Source organism: Lissotriton vulgaris, chromosome 2_1, assembly GCF_964263255.1.
Source record: "Lissotriton vulgaris chromosome 2_1, aLisVul1.2, whole genome shotgun sequence".
Classification (NCBI taxonomy): Eukaryota; Metazoa; Chordata; class Amphibia; order Caudata; family Salamandridae; genus Lissotriton; species Lissotriton vulgaris.
Genome location: NC_141687.1, coordinates 1,407,572,486 through 1,407,588,585, shown reverse-complemented (window position 1 = coordinate 1,407,588,585; position 16,100 = coordinate 1,407,572,486). Strand labels below are relative to the sequence as shown.

At 47.3% G+C, this 16,100-nt stretch overlaps 1 protein-coding gene across 1 annotated transcript in view; it reads right to left on the bottom strand.

Moving 5' to 3' along the window:
* The window catches only part of LOC147732664 (uncharacterized), a 188,278-nt gene that overhangs the window by 127,240 nt on the left and 44,938 nt on the right, over positions 1-16,100 (bottom strand). Inside the window, exons 5-6 of the mRNA XM_086954300.1 lie at positions 13,367-13,565; positions 11,497-11,763 (exon numbers count right to left, since the gene is read on the bottom strand). Of these exons, the coding sequence (XP_086810426.1) occupies positions 11,497-11,763; positions 13,367-13,565 (466 nt within the window). The remainder of the gene's footprint in view (positions 1-11,496; positions 11,764-13,366; positions 13,566-16,100) is intronic.

The window sequence follows — 16,100 nt, the reverse complement described above, 5'->3', positions numbered from 1 at the left end:
CTGTTTCGTGCAGTCTGGCTTGCCGTCACCGTGCCTGGATGCTTTTCTCTTCTGGGCTGGGGGCTGCTGTCTCTTGCGGTTGCACGGTTCCTGGCTTCATTGGGATCCTTGGCTTGGCCCTTGTGTTCCCCTTCTGTTGCGCTCCACTTGCTTCTCGGGGGTTGCCCTGGTTCATCTTCATGGCATATTGGGCACTCCGCTGTTCGCATGCTTGCGTTTGTGGCTGGGGCTTGCTTCAGTGGCCTCTGCCTTCTCTTTTGGTCGGGCTTCGCCTGTTTCCTGATTTCCACTGGTGTTGCTGCTCAGTCTGTGGTTGCTCCTGCTGCGGCCCCTTTCTGCTGTCTGCTTCTGCCTGGTGCATGTGCCCTCCTGTTTTGCGGCTGGTGCTGGTGTTTGGTCCCTGTCTTTTTTGTGGCCTGTTTCCTCTGTGTGCTGTTCCTTTCAGTGGTTGGGTGATGCGTCTGGGGTCTGCTTCTGGCTTCTGGCTTTCCGTTGGGGGCCTTGGTGCCCCGGGCCTCCTCGCAGCCTTGCAGTTGGCTTTGGTTTGGTCCTTTCTTTTCCTAGGGTGCCTGCACCCTGGTTGTGTGCCCCTCCTGCCCTGGTATTTTGGCTGGTGGTGCGCCTTGGGCTGGTGGGGGGCTGGAGGTGGCGTTGTTCTTGCTCAGCTTCCCACGGGTGGTGCATTCGGTGTGGTGGTTCGCTTGTGTTTGCTCCCTTTTCCGGGGTTCCATTGGGGTCTGGCATCTATGTCCCTGCTGTTTGGGCCGGGCTGTTTTCTGTGGCAGCTTTGTCCTGGTCCTTGACACCTCGTTTTCCCGCTCCTCTTTTTTTCTCCTTGTTGGGGGTCAGCCTGGGGTTCTGGTGAGGTAGCTTGGCCTTGTGCCTGTTTCTCCCTCGGTCCTTTCCTCCCTGGGAGCCTTCTTTTGGCCCTGCGTCCTTGCCTTGGGCTTTCTCGGGGTGTACTGGCCTGGCACGTCGGTGGTTCAGCTGTGCCCTTGTGTAACCTACTGGGCCTCATCCTGCCGGCTGTTCTTAACAGGTTTGGTTTGTTGGGCTGATGTTGGGCTCCGGTTTCTTCCGTTGCCACGGCTCTCCTCCTTGGTTTGGCTCTTCTTGTGGCTGGCGGTGTTTCCACTCTGTTTGCCCCCGGGTTGTTTCTGGTCTCGTTCCGGCTTTTGGGGCCCTGGTGTTCTGTGGTCCCTTCTCGCTCCCGCTGGCTCTGCTTGGTGCATTGCCTTTGCCTCGTCCTCTGGCTCACGTCGGTGCTGGGTTCGTCTCCTTCGCTTTCCTTCAGGGTTGTCATGTCCGGGGTTGCCTTCTGTTCCTCCTGGTATTCCGACTTTGGCTGTTGCCTCTGCAGCCTCCCTGCCCTTTGCTTCGGCTTATCTTGTCTGTCCCCTGTGGTTCGGCGGGTTCGTGCCTGGTTGGGTTCTGCCTGGGGTTCCTGGTTGCCCTGGGTTTGCGCCACGTCTGTTTTTTCCCTCCCTTTGGGGTTGGGGGTTCTGGGGTTGTGGAGGTTGGCCCTGTCCCCATCCTGGCTGTGCCTGTTCAGTTCCCTTTGTTGGGTTTTCAGTTTTTGCTGGCCTCTTTGTTGTTTATTTGGCTGCCTGATGTTTTTTTTGGGGTTGGCCTTCTCCGCCCCTGCTGCTCTGGGGTTTTGTGTCCGGTCCTGGTGCGGTTTGCTGCCTTCTTCCCTGTGAGGCTTTGGCCTCCTGGGGTTTCTGCTGCTCCTGGGCTCTCGCTGGGGCTTCTTCCTATTTGGCTCGTTGCCTGCGCTTGCGCCCGGTTGCCCGGCCTTGACTTCTTTCTTTGGCCTTCTCCGGTGGCCTCCCTTGGCTCTGTCCTTTTGGGTTTTGGGCCTGGTTGCTCTGTCTCCAGTTACTCTGTTTGGCTGCCTCCTTGTTGTGGTTCTGGCCTTCTGTTTTTTTTCTTGGTTGCTTCCGGTCCTTGTTTGTGTCCCTGCTGTCCTGTTCTGGGTTGCTGGCCAGTTGCTTCCTGCGGGTCCCTCTTTCTGTGCTCCCTTGGGTTGCTGCATTGGGTGTGGTTTCCTGGGAGCGCTAGGGGGTTCGGAAGGCCGGTTTTCTGCTTTGGTATTCTCCACATTGTCAATTAATAGGACGAGGACTTAGGGACCTTGGGGTAATGCTCTATTACTTACCGGTAATCGTCATTACTCCGTTGTCCTAGTCCCATTCATACATCCACCTCTCCCTCCCTCCCGGGCGGCCTGCCTTCATGTGTGTTTTTTTTTTGTACAGGCGGGATGCTGGGTAAGTACTGCTTATGTACTCCCAGTGGGAGGGGCAGTTTTATGGTCCCAGAATTCCTCTGGTCAGGAGATGGTTATCTCCACATTGTCAATGAATGGGACGAGGACAACGGGACCCGGAGTAATGAAGATTACCGGTAAGTAATAGAGCATTACCATCCTATGAAATTCGATGGTATTTTTTGTATGTGCAGTAAAAAATTTTTAAGGTTGAAAATGATTCAACATTCGTCGTGCTAATTTCTGGGACCCCTGTTAGAACGATTAGATAGGGACTGACTTCCGGTGGTAGGTCCACTCGGGGTCCTGTTCTAGTTCTCCTACTTATGCTTGCATCCACAGTACCCCGCCCATTTTGGGAAGTAGTGTCAGACTGTGCTCCACCTATACTACTGGGCACTGTCTGCTGTTCAGCCCTAGACCCTCCACCCACTTTATTTGGCAAAGCTTTTACTCCCCCCATGGAATCTATAGATTTAACAGCAGTTTGTTGTGACACAGAGATTGGAGAATTTTCGTGCCTCACAGCCCCTCCCATTTCAGTTGACATGAGCTGGTTGCCCTGAACTAATGCATTGTTAACCAAACTATTCAAAGTAGCAACAGTTACTTGTTCAAACTTAAATAGTTGGCTTTCAATATTGGCAAGTCTCTCTTCCAGTGGACTTAATAAGGCACTCAGACGTGCAGTCATTGTCTTGCATAGGCTGGCCTCCCATGCCGATAGATCAATACTGGAAGAGCCCAAACCTGGCACATTATTGCCGTCATGATTTCCCAACGACTGAGATAAATCGGGTGCAGGAGCTGGACTTTGCGTCACCGCATCCTCTGGGCTTGATGGAATTACCTGTATTCTGCGGTTTTTAGCAGATTTAGCTCCGGTCTTTTGTCCGATGGGCTGCTTTTCCTTAGGAATTGCACCCGTGCGGTTACTGTGGAACTGGCGTGTGTTCGGTCTCTCTGGAGTGTTTCCCAGATTAGATGTGTCCAATCGCACAGAAATGTTGTGTTGTGTCATTTGAGTGGAAGGGGGAGTTGGAGCCAAATCCTGTCTGGGTGAGTGAATTTGGGCAGTGTTTAGGGCATTGTCCGTGCGTGCGTTATCCACATTTATATCCCTTGGAACCTCTGGTGTTCGAGCGTTTGCAAAGGGCCCCAGCGAGGATCTTTTGGCCTTTAATAAGTCCTGCGACAACCTTCGTTCCAATTGCTTAATGCCCTGGTCAATCGCTAGGTTGGTTCCTGTTATAAAATCATCCAGTGTTCCTGTAAGTTTCTTGTTTTGCCCTTTGCCATTGAGCTCCCTTGCAGCCATGTTACACAATGCACTTTGGGAAGAATAGTACTCGTTCCCTCCACGGAGAACTTGCAGGTAGCAGGTAGCAGGCTGCAAAATTCCAGCAAATGGCGAAGAGGGGTGGCCCAGTCCGGACTCCACCGGGCTCAAACGGGCTACAACGGGCCCTGCCTTTGGCCCGGGTTTCTCCCGCGCTCGTCCCGCGATGCGCAGGAGTGGAGGCTATTTAAATAAGAGGACTAATGGGGTGTAACGGGAAGAGGACCAGCTGCACCTGATCGCACGCCACAAGGCAGGCTGGTCCTCGCATTCCTGTTAGGCAAGTAGGCAGAGTCAGAGTTCGCCCCCTGTATCGGTAGCTTCTCCCAGAGTCCAGGAATCGATCTCCCAACAGCAGGCAAACACTACGGCTGCGAACCGCACCCTTTTGGGTTTAAGCTCTTATCAAAGGTGACCTCCGATGTAGGATGTGGGAGATGAAAATAATGGCCCAGCCCGGCCTCTTTTGGGCTCTGACAAACCCGCCCTAGGTCTGAGTTGCGTCCAGCGTCGTGGTGGGAGAGGCAGCGCTTTATGCGCTATCACCATGCCTCCCTCTCACTCGCGGCAGCTGTGCTGGTAAAGTTGCACTCTGGGAGTTGCAGTTCTCTCCCAGGGTGATGGCGGTGAGTCTGGGCTAAATATCGCGTAACCCCCGGGGCCCACGCCCCTCCAGAGATTCCTCCTCTCTCGGCTATCAGCAACAAAGCATACCTGCAAAGATCCTCGGGCTTGTTCTTTACTGTGCTTTATTCGGCTTTATTCAGCGCCACCAGAGGAGGTCTCCCTTTTCTTTTGGAGTCATGCAGCAGCCTCGTTTGACTTGTTTAAAACATTAGCTTCAATGCCCTCAGTAGCAATACCAGCCGCTGACTAGATGACGAGGTGGTGGGTCGAAAATCTAGGCAAGTCTGGAGCAATTCACATGTCACCTCCTTGCCGGCTACAACACTGTACTCACTCGCACATCAAGTTCCTCTGAGCCTCACGCCGTCCAGAGGGAGTTCAGATAGAGCTCTGCAAGACCCAAGATCGAAGAAGCAGCAGCCCCCCTCTCTTCTCACCGCCTGAGACCCCGAAACCAGCTGCCACCGAATCCCCTCCCCACTCAGGCACCCCCGAGCCACACTCCGTCCAAAGGAGCAGCACAGGACAGAAGCAGCAGCCCCTCTCTCCCTTCCACCACAGCAAAGACAGCCGCCGCCGATGAAACCACCTCCGCAATCACTCAAGCGCTGTGGAACCGAGAGCCCCGCATCGCGGTCGGCGGTTGGCGGCCGGGCCTCCAGGCACGGAAGGGGCGGAGATTCCCCGACCCAGAAGGGGAGCGAACCAAACGTCTGGCCAAACTAGGTGACTTACAATTGCAGTAATTGCTTGGTGTAGAGATTGAAGTTATTTTACTATTTTAAGTCAAAGCAATGACTGGGTGACAATTAAGCAAATATTGCATCTACACATATTGAGTTGTGGGATTGCAGCCCACACCATCTTCCTGAAAATGCCTTAGAACATTCTCCTAATCACCTTTTAGGATCAAGTGCTTAAGGCTTACTTGGCCTGCAATGTTAGGCCTAATAGTATGGAGGCCTTAGGACAACAGAGGCAAAAAGTCTCCCTTGACACAATTAAAACTCAGCCCTTTCTTACCTGGAGACCACCACAAGTTTCCATGATAGAGGCAACAGATGCAGATTCTTTTTCCCAGTAAGCAAAAGAAGCACACAATAAGCCCTTGTTTTTGTACACAGACTGCACATAAAATGTCAAATGGCACATAAGGATAAGCTGACATGCAGAAACCACCCCTAGACAAATTCAGAGTTGGGATTGGGAAGGGTGGGCTGCAAGATCCAGCAAAGGACATTTCTTTGAACTCTTGCACCAAAGCAATGATATCTAGTACACATAATCTTATCGTTGTTGTATTAGATTCTGTCATTATCAATATTAGAAAAATTGTACGGATTTTCTATCATCTATAGAGGAAAAAGGGTACACTACTTCTAGTTTTCACTTAATAATAGAGGAATGGGTGTATTTTTAAGCAGTAATAATGAACAGGAAAATATGTGGGACCTTCTAAGTACAGCACTTATTTTAAAGTGTATGTCACCAGTTCCACTTGTCCACCAAGATCGTAAATATATATACCTCAAAACTATCTGGAGGCCGCTTTACTTATGTTTATCTAATAGATTAAATTGGAAAACATGCATTGCCATTTCCAGACCACACAACCACAAAAAAATATACAGTGCATACCTTATTAACAATGGGTTAGCAGGCAAATTGCGATTCATTTTACATTGCTGAAACACTCTCATTCATATGCATTACAAGCCCTTTAGATTTAATAAGGTAAACATAAAGTATTGGTTGTATGTAAGTATATCATATATAAAAATATTGTCTGACATACATATTATCTCCGTAATATTATTTACATAATTATCACCCCATTTGGTCTAGATTTTATTTTATTACCTCCAGTAAGAAGAACGGTTTGAAGAAGGTATTTGGGACACAAAGTTTATGTTAGATAACATTCTGACGATAGCCTGATGCAACACCAAATAATCATATTGTTGTCCTGAAGAAGGCATGAAATGCAGATCTCTTCCAAGACTGAAACATATGCAAATTATCCCTCAAGAAGCTTGTTTACGTTCCAATGTGTAAATCTGCTTGAACAGTGCATTAACAATTTACAGTTTTTTTATTCCAATACACCATACGCTTAATAACTTCCACCAACTATGTAAACAACTTCCTTTAAGTTTCATTTATTTTCTCTCTCAGTGTATATAGCTTGATGCCATGCTTCTGATTACATACAAAGCATTTAATATTTCTATATGAAATGTCAGATGAAAATTATTTTTACACATATGATGCATTTGCTCCAATACTCTGATATGAACACTCTTTACTATTGATAATATATGAAGCTAAAACAGATACAAAGAAGTTGTGAATTCAGTCAGTAGTATTAAGTGGTCCATCTACTTCCTAAGTAACACGTTATCCCAGTGAGCCATCTTCTTGGATGTCACATATTCTGGCTTGTAGATAATAATGCCGGCAGAGCCTTTGTAATATCTTTGATTTATTGCAACCTTTTACTGAAAATGAATTTATCTTTTCTCATGGGTGGAATGTACACAGAAGGCTTGTGATTTCTTTTTGTATTCATGACCAGCAGTGTTATTAATATATTAGCGTTATTCAGGTCAATGTTTCATTTTGAAGAGGGCTTCAGATCAATATACTCATATACTTTACACGGCCTAAAAAATATTTTTAGCAATTTCTTAATCATGTAAAAATGTCAAATAGAACAGTCAGGTTAAGAAAACTGCAAAATTTGGTGAGAATTTTGTGTTTGGTGGGAACAGAAGACACACCATCTGAACTCCATTTGAGTAAGAGTTATCACAATGTAATGCTTAACATCACACTTTGGTTTAAGGACATTTCTTTAAAATCTGAGCCTTTGATCTGATGAAAGTTTGCCTAGCTAAATATTCCACTTCTACGAAAACATGTTTAGTGAAGTATAGCCTGACATAAAAGCAGAGATGACTGTCAAAGATGTGTCACCAAAAATGAATAGTTTGAGTCCCCTCCGATTGGGCAAGGAGGGCAAAAGCTGTGTCTTGTTTGATAGCAGTTTTACCATGCCTGCTTAAGTATCTGTAACAGCTAAGTCTATCAGTTTGAAGTTTCTGCAAGCTCCTGATTTTCTTATCCCCTAGGGTCATGGGTTTTGACCCATCCTGACTATGGGACAGCCGTGTTTCCATTGGCGGACATCTTGGAGTGGGGTGAGTGGAGTGAGGCGTTTCCATCTTCTAGCGCTTGAGTGCGCATGTGCCGCCTGGGAACACCTATTTAAAGCTCGTCCCCTAGCGCAGCGGGATCGCGCAGCGGGCGTGTCCTCGCGTGGCCGGAGTCGTGCCAGAGTCCTGCCCGTCTGCGCCCGTCCGCGCTAATGACACGCTGGACGTCGTGGGACTCTGGTTAACGACTATTACTCCATCTTATTGCCGCCATGCTGTCATATTCGCGGGAGTGCCTGTTAGCCATCGGTCAGGTAAGCCGTAGTTGTACCCTTCCACCGGTACATCCATTGCGAGGCCCGTACCATTGCCCCTGTAATGGATGGGCTCTCGACTTTCCGAGTCCTCTCCCCAGTACTAATGTCCCGGCGACTCGCCGTACTACAGATCTTCCTTCCTCCTTGCGGATCCTGAACTTGAATGTCAGGTCTGCGCTGAAACATTATCAGAACATCTTTGACCTTATCGAGGAGGAAGCTCCGGACATATTTGCCATGACTGAAACTTGGTTACAGGATGCGGACACCGCTATTTCAAATCTAGCCTGCCCACCCGGCTACTCTATGTACACCTTGAATAGGGTGTCTAGAGGTGGGGGTATAGCTTTAATAGTAAGATCCACTTATTCCTGTGTCTGGAGTGCCCTAAATATCCCTGGGTGTGAAAGTGCCTTGTTCAAGGTCTCTGTCAGCCCTGAATTTACGCTTTCCGGGATGGTCGTCTATCGTCCGCCCGGCAGCGATGTGGTGTTTAGAAATGCTTTCCCTGACATTGTTGGCCCTTTGGTCGCAGATTGTGCCAACTTTTCCATCATGGGTGATTTGAATCTGCATTTCGACACCCTCTCAGGTCTGACAGTGCGTTCCATCTCCTCTGACCTAGAGGCCTTTCAACTTCCCCAGTTGGTCTCCCAGCCTACCCATTCGGGGGGGCATATTTTAGATCCCTTGTTTACCAATCTGCCGGGGACTAAAATTACCTCCATCTTGCCGGTGGAATGGACAGACCACTTCTTGGTGTCCATCCTTTGCCCTGTCTCAGCCACCCCTTCCATCTCCTCGGCTAGACGGGTTCAGAAGAGGGCCTGGAAGAAACTTAGGTTAGAAGACTTCCATCGTCTTCTACTAGAGGAGCCGCTGGGTCCTTTGACGGATGTAGAAAAGGGGTATGACCTCTTCTGTTCCTGGATCACTAGGGCCTTGGGCTCTCTGATACCCATTGTATCGACTAAAATCAACTCTAGAGAGTCGAGTCCCTGGTACGATGGCGCCCTTCGGGCTCTGAAGGGTGCCTGTAGACGGGCTGAGAGGGCCTGGAGGAAGACCTATGGGGCTGATTTAAAAGCTGCATATACCAGGTCCGTCAAGCTCCACCATTGGGCTATCTGTCAAGCTCGAGCGGCTTTTTATGCCGCAGAATTCCGGAACAGTACTAATCCGTCGAAAGCCATTTTTAAGGTTGTAAAAGATCTCATGGCAAAGCGGCCTACCTCTGCAACCGTAAGCTCCCTTTCCCACTGTGAATCCCTTGCCTCTTATTTCCTGGGGAAAGTCCAAGCTATCTATCGGACATTCCCTAGCATAGGGTCCGGTCGGGAAAGCACCAGTGGGACCCACCATCAGACTACTCTGCTTGTCTTCCCCCCCCCTCACCGTGGACGGGTTTGACAAACTTGCGTTGCAAGTCAAATCTTGATCTCCATCTGATCCAGTAAGGCCTGCTCTCTTTCGAGATCAGGCTTTTATGGGACGTGCAGCTGTATGTTCCCTTGTCAACCTTTCCTTGGAAACAGGAGTAGTTCCAGCTAAGTGGAAGCAAGCTGTGGTGTCCCCAATTATCAAAAAGCCCTCCCTGGACCCGTCTAAGCCCGAAAGTTATCGCCCCATTTCGTTGCTACCCTGGCCAGCCAAGATTACAGAGGCCCATGTCAATCTGGCCCTGTCTGAAGATCTTGTACAGACCAATGCCCTTGACCCCACACAAAACGGATTTCGTGCCGGTCACAGCACTGAGACCACGTTGCTTGTGATGGTGGAACATCTCCGTGCAAGGTTGGATGCTGGTCAAACGGCGGCGCTCATATTATTAGACCTTAGCGCCGCCTTTGACACGGTAGACCACAGCATCCTCCTGCATCGGCTTGAGGAGACTGGCATTGGCGGCCAGGTGTTGCAATGGTTCCGCTCCTTTCTAGATGACCGCTCCTTCTGTGTTGCCATCCCTCCCTTCAAGTCCAAGTTCCAACCGCTGGCCATGGGGGTTCCGCAAGGGTCCTCGCTGAGTCCCACGTTGTTCAACCTTTACGTGAGACCGCTGGCTGATGTCGCAAGGCAGTGGGGCCTAACTCTGGTCTCATATGCCGACGACACACAGCTGGCGGTTACTCTCAGCAGGGATGCGGAGATTGAGGCCCCCAGGTTTCAGTCTGGACTGAAGGCGGTGGCTAGTTGGTTGACAGGCAACTGTCTCCAGCTAAATGCCACAAAAACGGAGGTGATGGTTGTCGGTAAGGGAGTGGAGTTGTGGGGTGACCAATGGTGGCCCTCAGAGCTGGGACCCACTCCGACCCCGGTACCGGAGGTAAAAAACCTGGGGGTTTGGCTGGATGCGGGCCTCTCCTTTGTAGGGCACACCAAAAAAACTGCGGCCTGTTGTTTTGGACTGCTAAGGGGCTTGAGACCTGTTCTCAAGTTCTTTGACGCCCCGACCAGGCAGCTGGTGATCCAGGCAACTATCATCTCCCGCCTGGATTATGCCAGCTCTCTTCTGGCTGGGGCCAACCAGGCCGAGCTAACCCGTCTGCAGCGGGTTCAGAATGCTGCGGCGAGGGCGATTGTCGGACTGCCCAGATTTAGCTCGGTGGCAGGTGTCCTTCGTTCCCTACATTGGCTCCCTGTAAGGAAGCGCATCCTCTTTAAGGTTCTGTGCCTTGCCTTTAAGATTCTGAGAGGTATAGGCCCGGAAATCTTATCTAGCTGTCTCTCCTTTTACGTTCCCACCAGTACCCTCCGTTCCCAGGGCTTGGCTCTTGCTGTGGTCCCCAGATTCAGGCTCAGTCGCATGGGAGGCCACTCGTTCAGTGTAAAGGCCGCGTCAGCATGGAACTCCCTTCCTGTTGAAATCCGTCTGATGGAGGACCTCTTGACTTTCCGGAGGGCTATAAAAACATTCCTGTTTTAGCTGCTTTTATGTTTTTCACTTTCCTGTTGTGTTATGTTCTACCTTGTCTCTGCGCCGGGACGCTCCTTGGCTGGAGTATCTGTGCGCATAATAAATTAATATAACATAACATAACATAACATTGATAAAAGTTTTCACTGAGAAAATTCCTACTAGTGCAGAAGGTTGCAGCTTGAATCCTGAAATGATCCTCTAACCCTGTGTCTACCAGGGTGTCTAGCAATATGAAGAACCTAAGACACCACAAGTTGCACGTGAGAATATTTCGAAGCAGTAACTTTTAAGAAATTAAATCAAAGGTTTGGTGAAAATAGGCTGAACACGTAGATTTGCTATAATATGTATATATGTCTTCCTTCTGTTGACCAGAAGTGATTTCAAATCAATAAGTGCAAAAAAGAGATTGTAATAATATTTCATTAACCCTTTCGCTGCTGCGGCTATTCCGCCGCAGCGCTAACGGTCGCGGGGGGCGCATGGGTGACAGAACCGTTCCGTCACGGCTCGCGGGTGAGCTGTGCTCATGATGGAACGGTTCCGTCACGGCCCCGCCCGCTCAATTAAATGCGCCGCACAGGCACGAAATCAGCGCCGCGCAGGCGCGGCGGCCGGGCCGTGACGGAACCGTTCCGTCATGAGCACAGCTCACCCACGAGCCGTGACGGAACCGTTCCGTCAATAGCCTCGAAGAGGTTAACACAGCAGTAATGCAGATTAAATTCATGACGTGGACCTTATACTACATTGAACATAACATCTCTAAACTGCAGTCACTACAAGTGAAATACAATTTCAGTACACATTATCTAGGATAGTTGCGGCACTTACATTGATAATCGTAATAATAATTTAGAAGTGATACTTACAAGGCAATATTGAGCAGTATCACAGTTCAAATGGCAATGCACCTTTTGCAAATCTTCAGCAAGTGATATTATCCCAGTTGTAATTTCTTTGAAACTATCCATATCAATGTTAGGCATAACTTTTTCCCTCTTCAATCCCACATTATTAATTTCTTCCAGGTGCTGATTGTGGAGTGTTTCCCGAGCTCGCTTGTGAACTGTGGCTAGGTCCTTCAGAAGTGCATTCCATTCACCAGCTGACTCCTGTTTCTCCCACCTTTCTACTCCCTGTAAAGAGAAGTATATTCCGCTGGTTTACTTTTCACTCAGATGGTCATAAAAATCAATCATGTATCATGTGTATTAGAATGTATGTAGACCTGACAAAATGTGAGTTGGAGATAAATGGTAAATCGGTTTGCTTGATGATTAGGTACAGACAGACAGAGCATTTGGGAGCGGAGCACAACCTACTACTGGTGCTGTAGATATTAATTCAAATTCTACTCAAAAGGCCGCCCTTCAGCAACATGGAAATGCATCACCATCATAGGCCACTAAAACCTACATTCATTGCATGCAACTATTTTTTATGAAAGTCGAAATATTTACCTGATGATGTTTCAATTGCAATTTAGCACTCGGTAACCATGAGCTTGTAAGATCTCCAATATTGGATGGCATGGTATTATAATTAATTAAGGATGGAAAAGGTTTGATGTCTTGTGAGTAAGTGCCAAAACGGTACAATGATTATCTATTTTCACATTTTGATCTCAGCATTTTAAAAGTGAAAAAAAACCTGCATTGCAACACAAGCAGCCGTTATACAAATTGCGATTGGAAAAAATCTCAGAATCTTTCAACAATAAAGGAATGCAAGTGCACCATCGATGCACACGTAAGCAAATAAATATTGCAATGTATAAGAACAAATCTTTCTGCCCAAGATTTTCCTTGAGGTCAGCAAGGGCTTAACTTTTTGCAGTTATTAAATGTACAATCAATGCAATTTAGGATATATGGATGGTGATAAAGTGCCATGTGTCCAATCACAGTGGAATTCATCCACAGTTTTAAAGAAGAATGGGGCATATTATCAACAACTAGCGATAATTTTTGTCTCTAACTTGTTTAGAGACAAAAATTATCGCCGCACATCGGCGATTTTTATCGCAGATAAACCTTGCTATTAGCAAGGTTTATCGCAAATGCGATAAAAAACGGCCGCAATGCATGAATATCGCTGAAAAGTCAGCGATATTCATGCATTATCGAGCAAATGCTCTTAGCCATGTTATCCACCTCCCATTGGATAACATGGCTAAGAACTGCTCAGGGCAGGTGTTAGCTTTTGGAGATATTCGCGCTTAGCGCGAATATCTCCAAAAGTTGGTAATAGGAGATAGCGACGTTAGGGACTGTTTCCAGTCGCTAACATCTTGGCACGCCCACTTTGCATGTCATTAGTGATAAATATCACTGACATGCAAAGCGGGGCCCAAGATGGTCGCTATCTCCTATTAGCTGTCACTAACTGGTGTTAGCGACAGCTTGGTAAAAGGGAGATAATCTTATCTCCGCTTTCTTGGCTTTTAAAGCCAAAAAAGCGGAGATAAACCCCCTTGATAATATGCCCCAATATTCTTAGGCTCCTAAATTCTTGTAGGTTCTTACTATCCAATGGTTGTATCCCTGTTCAGTCTATCTCAGTTGCTCTTCAACACTGCGAGCTACTAAATTTATTTGATACTCGTAAGCAACATCACTAAATCAGCAAATATTGAGGCCTAATCAGATAGTGGTATAAATAACATCAGTATTAATTACTTTTGAATAATACCCCATTCTAAGAATTTTCACTTCAGAATAAGGTGTGGAAATAAATCACCTTATTAGACATTTGCCGAACAACATCGGGCTGGGCTTTGAGATAGCGTGTTGAATATATGCTCGATACGTGATTCCCCAAATTATCTTCTGCCTTTACTTTTGATGATTCAAGCAAGCTCCAGATTCTCTCCATTTCCTCTGTCATCAGCAATAATTCCAATTGAAGAAGTTCACTGGCATGCTTCTCCATGAAAAACCTGAAAAATGACACAACTATATCAAGACTGATTGACAGAGAATAAAACTGCCTATTTGATCAAATGCAAACCTCTGATTAATAGCAGTAAAATGAAACAACAGAAAACGTATTGCCCACAGTTAATGTGATTGGCAAATGTATGAATCATCTTGTATTATATTTTAGGAAGGATCCTAAAACAATGAATTGGGTATTGTCATAGAAGAACAATGATGTGGATTTCAGTACTCATTTGTTTAGATAGTAGCATGGCAACCACATGGATATAACACTTCTATCACAGGTTCGTGGTTCCTCAGCAATGTAATCACTGTAATCATAGTGGTTTTCATTTAATTGGATGTAGAATAGTGATAATCCTAAGATCTTATCCATAGAGGTCATGTAGGGGTCACCAGAGGTCGCAGCTGTGACCCGTAGAGTGCAGCTTGCGACCCCTGGCAGGTTCCTTGGACCCCTCTCTTCAGGACACAAGTAGATTGTATTGGTTTGCGATCTGCATCACTGAATATGTGTATCTCGGATTCTGCTCTGTTTTATTTATTCTTTACAGGAGACACATGGTGTCTCCTGGAAAACAATACTTTATGTACTGATCTGTCCTGGCCTTTTGCAAACAGAGTTATGGAAAATCTTAGGGAAAACATCCACTGTTCACTTCACCTAGCTCACATTAAAACACCACTATCTGGGGAACGGTAAGAGTGTTAACCCTTTCTTGCAATCTGTCTGTGATGACCTTTTTTCAGTTTTATAAAGCACAAACTCTGCCCAAGGGCATTGGAGAGCTTTTCCACGAGCAACAGTTACATTACAAACAGATTATTTTTAGATACTGGGAGATAGACTGATTTGGCCAGAAGTACAGGATGTTGAGCCAGAACCAAGACTCAAACCTGCTTCTCTTGTTCCAAAGTCAGCAGCTCTGACTGTAACATCACATCCATGACTGAGGCTATGTCACAATCCACTCTTCGAAGGCACAGACAGTAGCACTTTGTATGTAGCCGGAACATGTATGGAAGATTTCAATCAATCAGGATTTATACAGCACGGGTAATCATCCAATAGGTTATCCAGACTCAGGGTCCCAGAGGCTTATTCGAACAGCTAGGTCTTGAGGGTCATTCGAAGTTCTGGAAGTGAGGTGGTGATCTGAAGTTGAGTGGGGAGGCTGTTCCAGGTCTTTTCTGCAATGTGGGAGAAGGATTGCCCTCCACTTTTGCTTTGGAAGATGTGGCAAGTATTGGCAAGTGAGAGTGAGGCAGAGTGTAGTATTCTTGACAGTTGATGGAAGTTCACAGTGGTTAATGTAGGCACTTCATTGGTTGTGTAGAGTTTTGTGTGTGTGGGTCAGAAGCTTGAATTGGCATCTGTTCGGTACAGTGGTGTTGCCTGAGGTGTGGTGTGATGTGGGTTCGTCGGAGAAGGCTGAAGATAAGTCTGGCTACAGTGTTCTGTATGGTTTGAATTCTCTGTAGGAGGTGTGCAGTGATTCCTATATAGAGGGAAGTGCTGTAGTTTAGTCAGCTGATGATGAGGACCTGTGTCATGGTGCGTCTCGTGTGTAGGGGTAGCCACTTGAAGATCTTACATAGTATGCACAGAGTCAGGAAGTAGGCTGAGGGGATAGCATTGATCTGTGATTTCATGGTGAGCTTGCTGTCAATGATGATTCCAAAGTTTCTAGCGTTGTGGAAGGGTGTGGGTGCAGGCTCTAGGTTTGATGGCCACCAGGATTCATTCCATGTTCTGTTGCTGTTGCAGAAGACAGAAGCTCAGTACTTCCATCTTGTCTATGTTCAGCTGCAAGCAGTTGTTCTTCATGTAGTTGGCGTCGATTGTCATGCATCTGTGGAAGTTGATTCTGGTGGTGGTGGGGTAGTCGATGAGTGAGAGGATGAGTTGGGCGTTGTCTGCATAGAATTAAAGTTGAGACTGTGGGATCTGATGACGTTGACCAGGGGGGTCATATATGTGTTGAAGAGCGTGGGGCTGAGGGATGAGCCCTGGAGAACACCCCAAGTGATCTCCTTGGGTTTAGATATGAAAGGGAGAGGTGGATACTCTAGGCACATGCCCTTGGATGCCGATGTAGTGTTGTCTTTCGATCATCATGTGGTGGGATACGGTGTCAAAGGCTGCCGAGAGGTTGAGGAGGATCAGAGCTGCTGTTTCTCCTCAGTCGAGGAGGGGGGTTCTGATGTCATTGGTGGTTGTGATCAGGGCAGTTTCTGTGCTGTGATTGCTGCAAAAGCAGGATTGGGAGGCGTTGAGTAGCTGGTTCTGCTCCTGGTGTGTCAAAAGTTGCTTGCTGATAATTTTTTCCAAAACCTTTGCTGGTAATGGGAGCAGGGAGATTGGCGGGTAATTTATGAGTTCCTTCGGATCGGTGGAGGGTTTTTTGAGTAGTGGTCTGACTTTGGCCACTTGTGGATGAAAATGAAGGGATAAGATTATAAATGTTTCATTTTTCATCTGTTAATGTCTGGCATGTAACATTAAAAACACCCTTGAAGCTGTAAAATTTTGG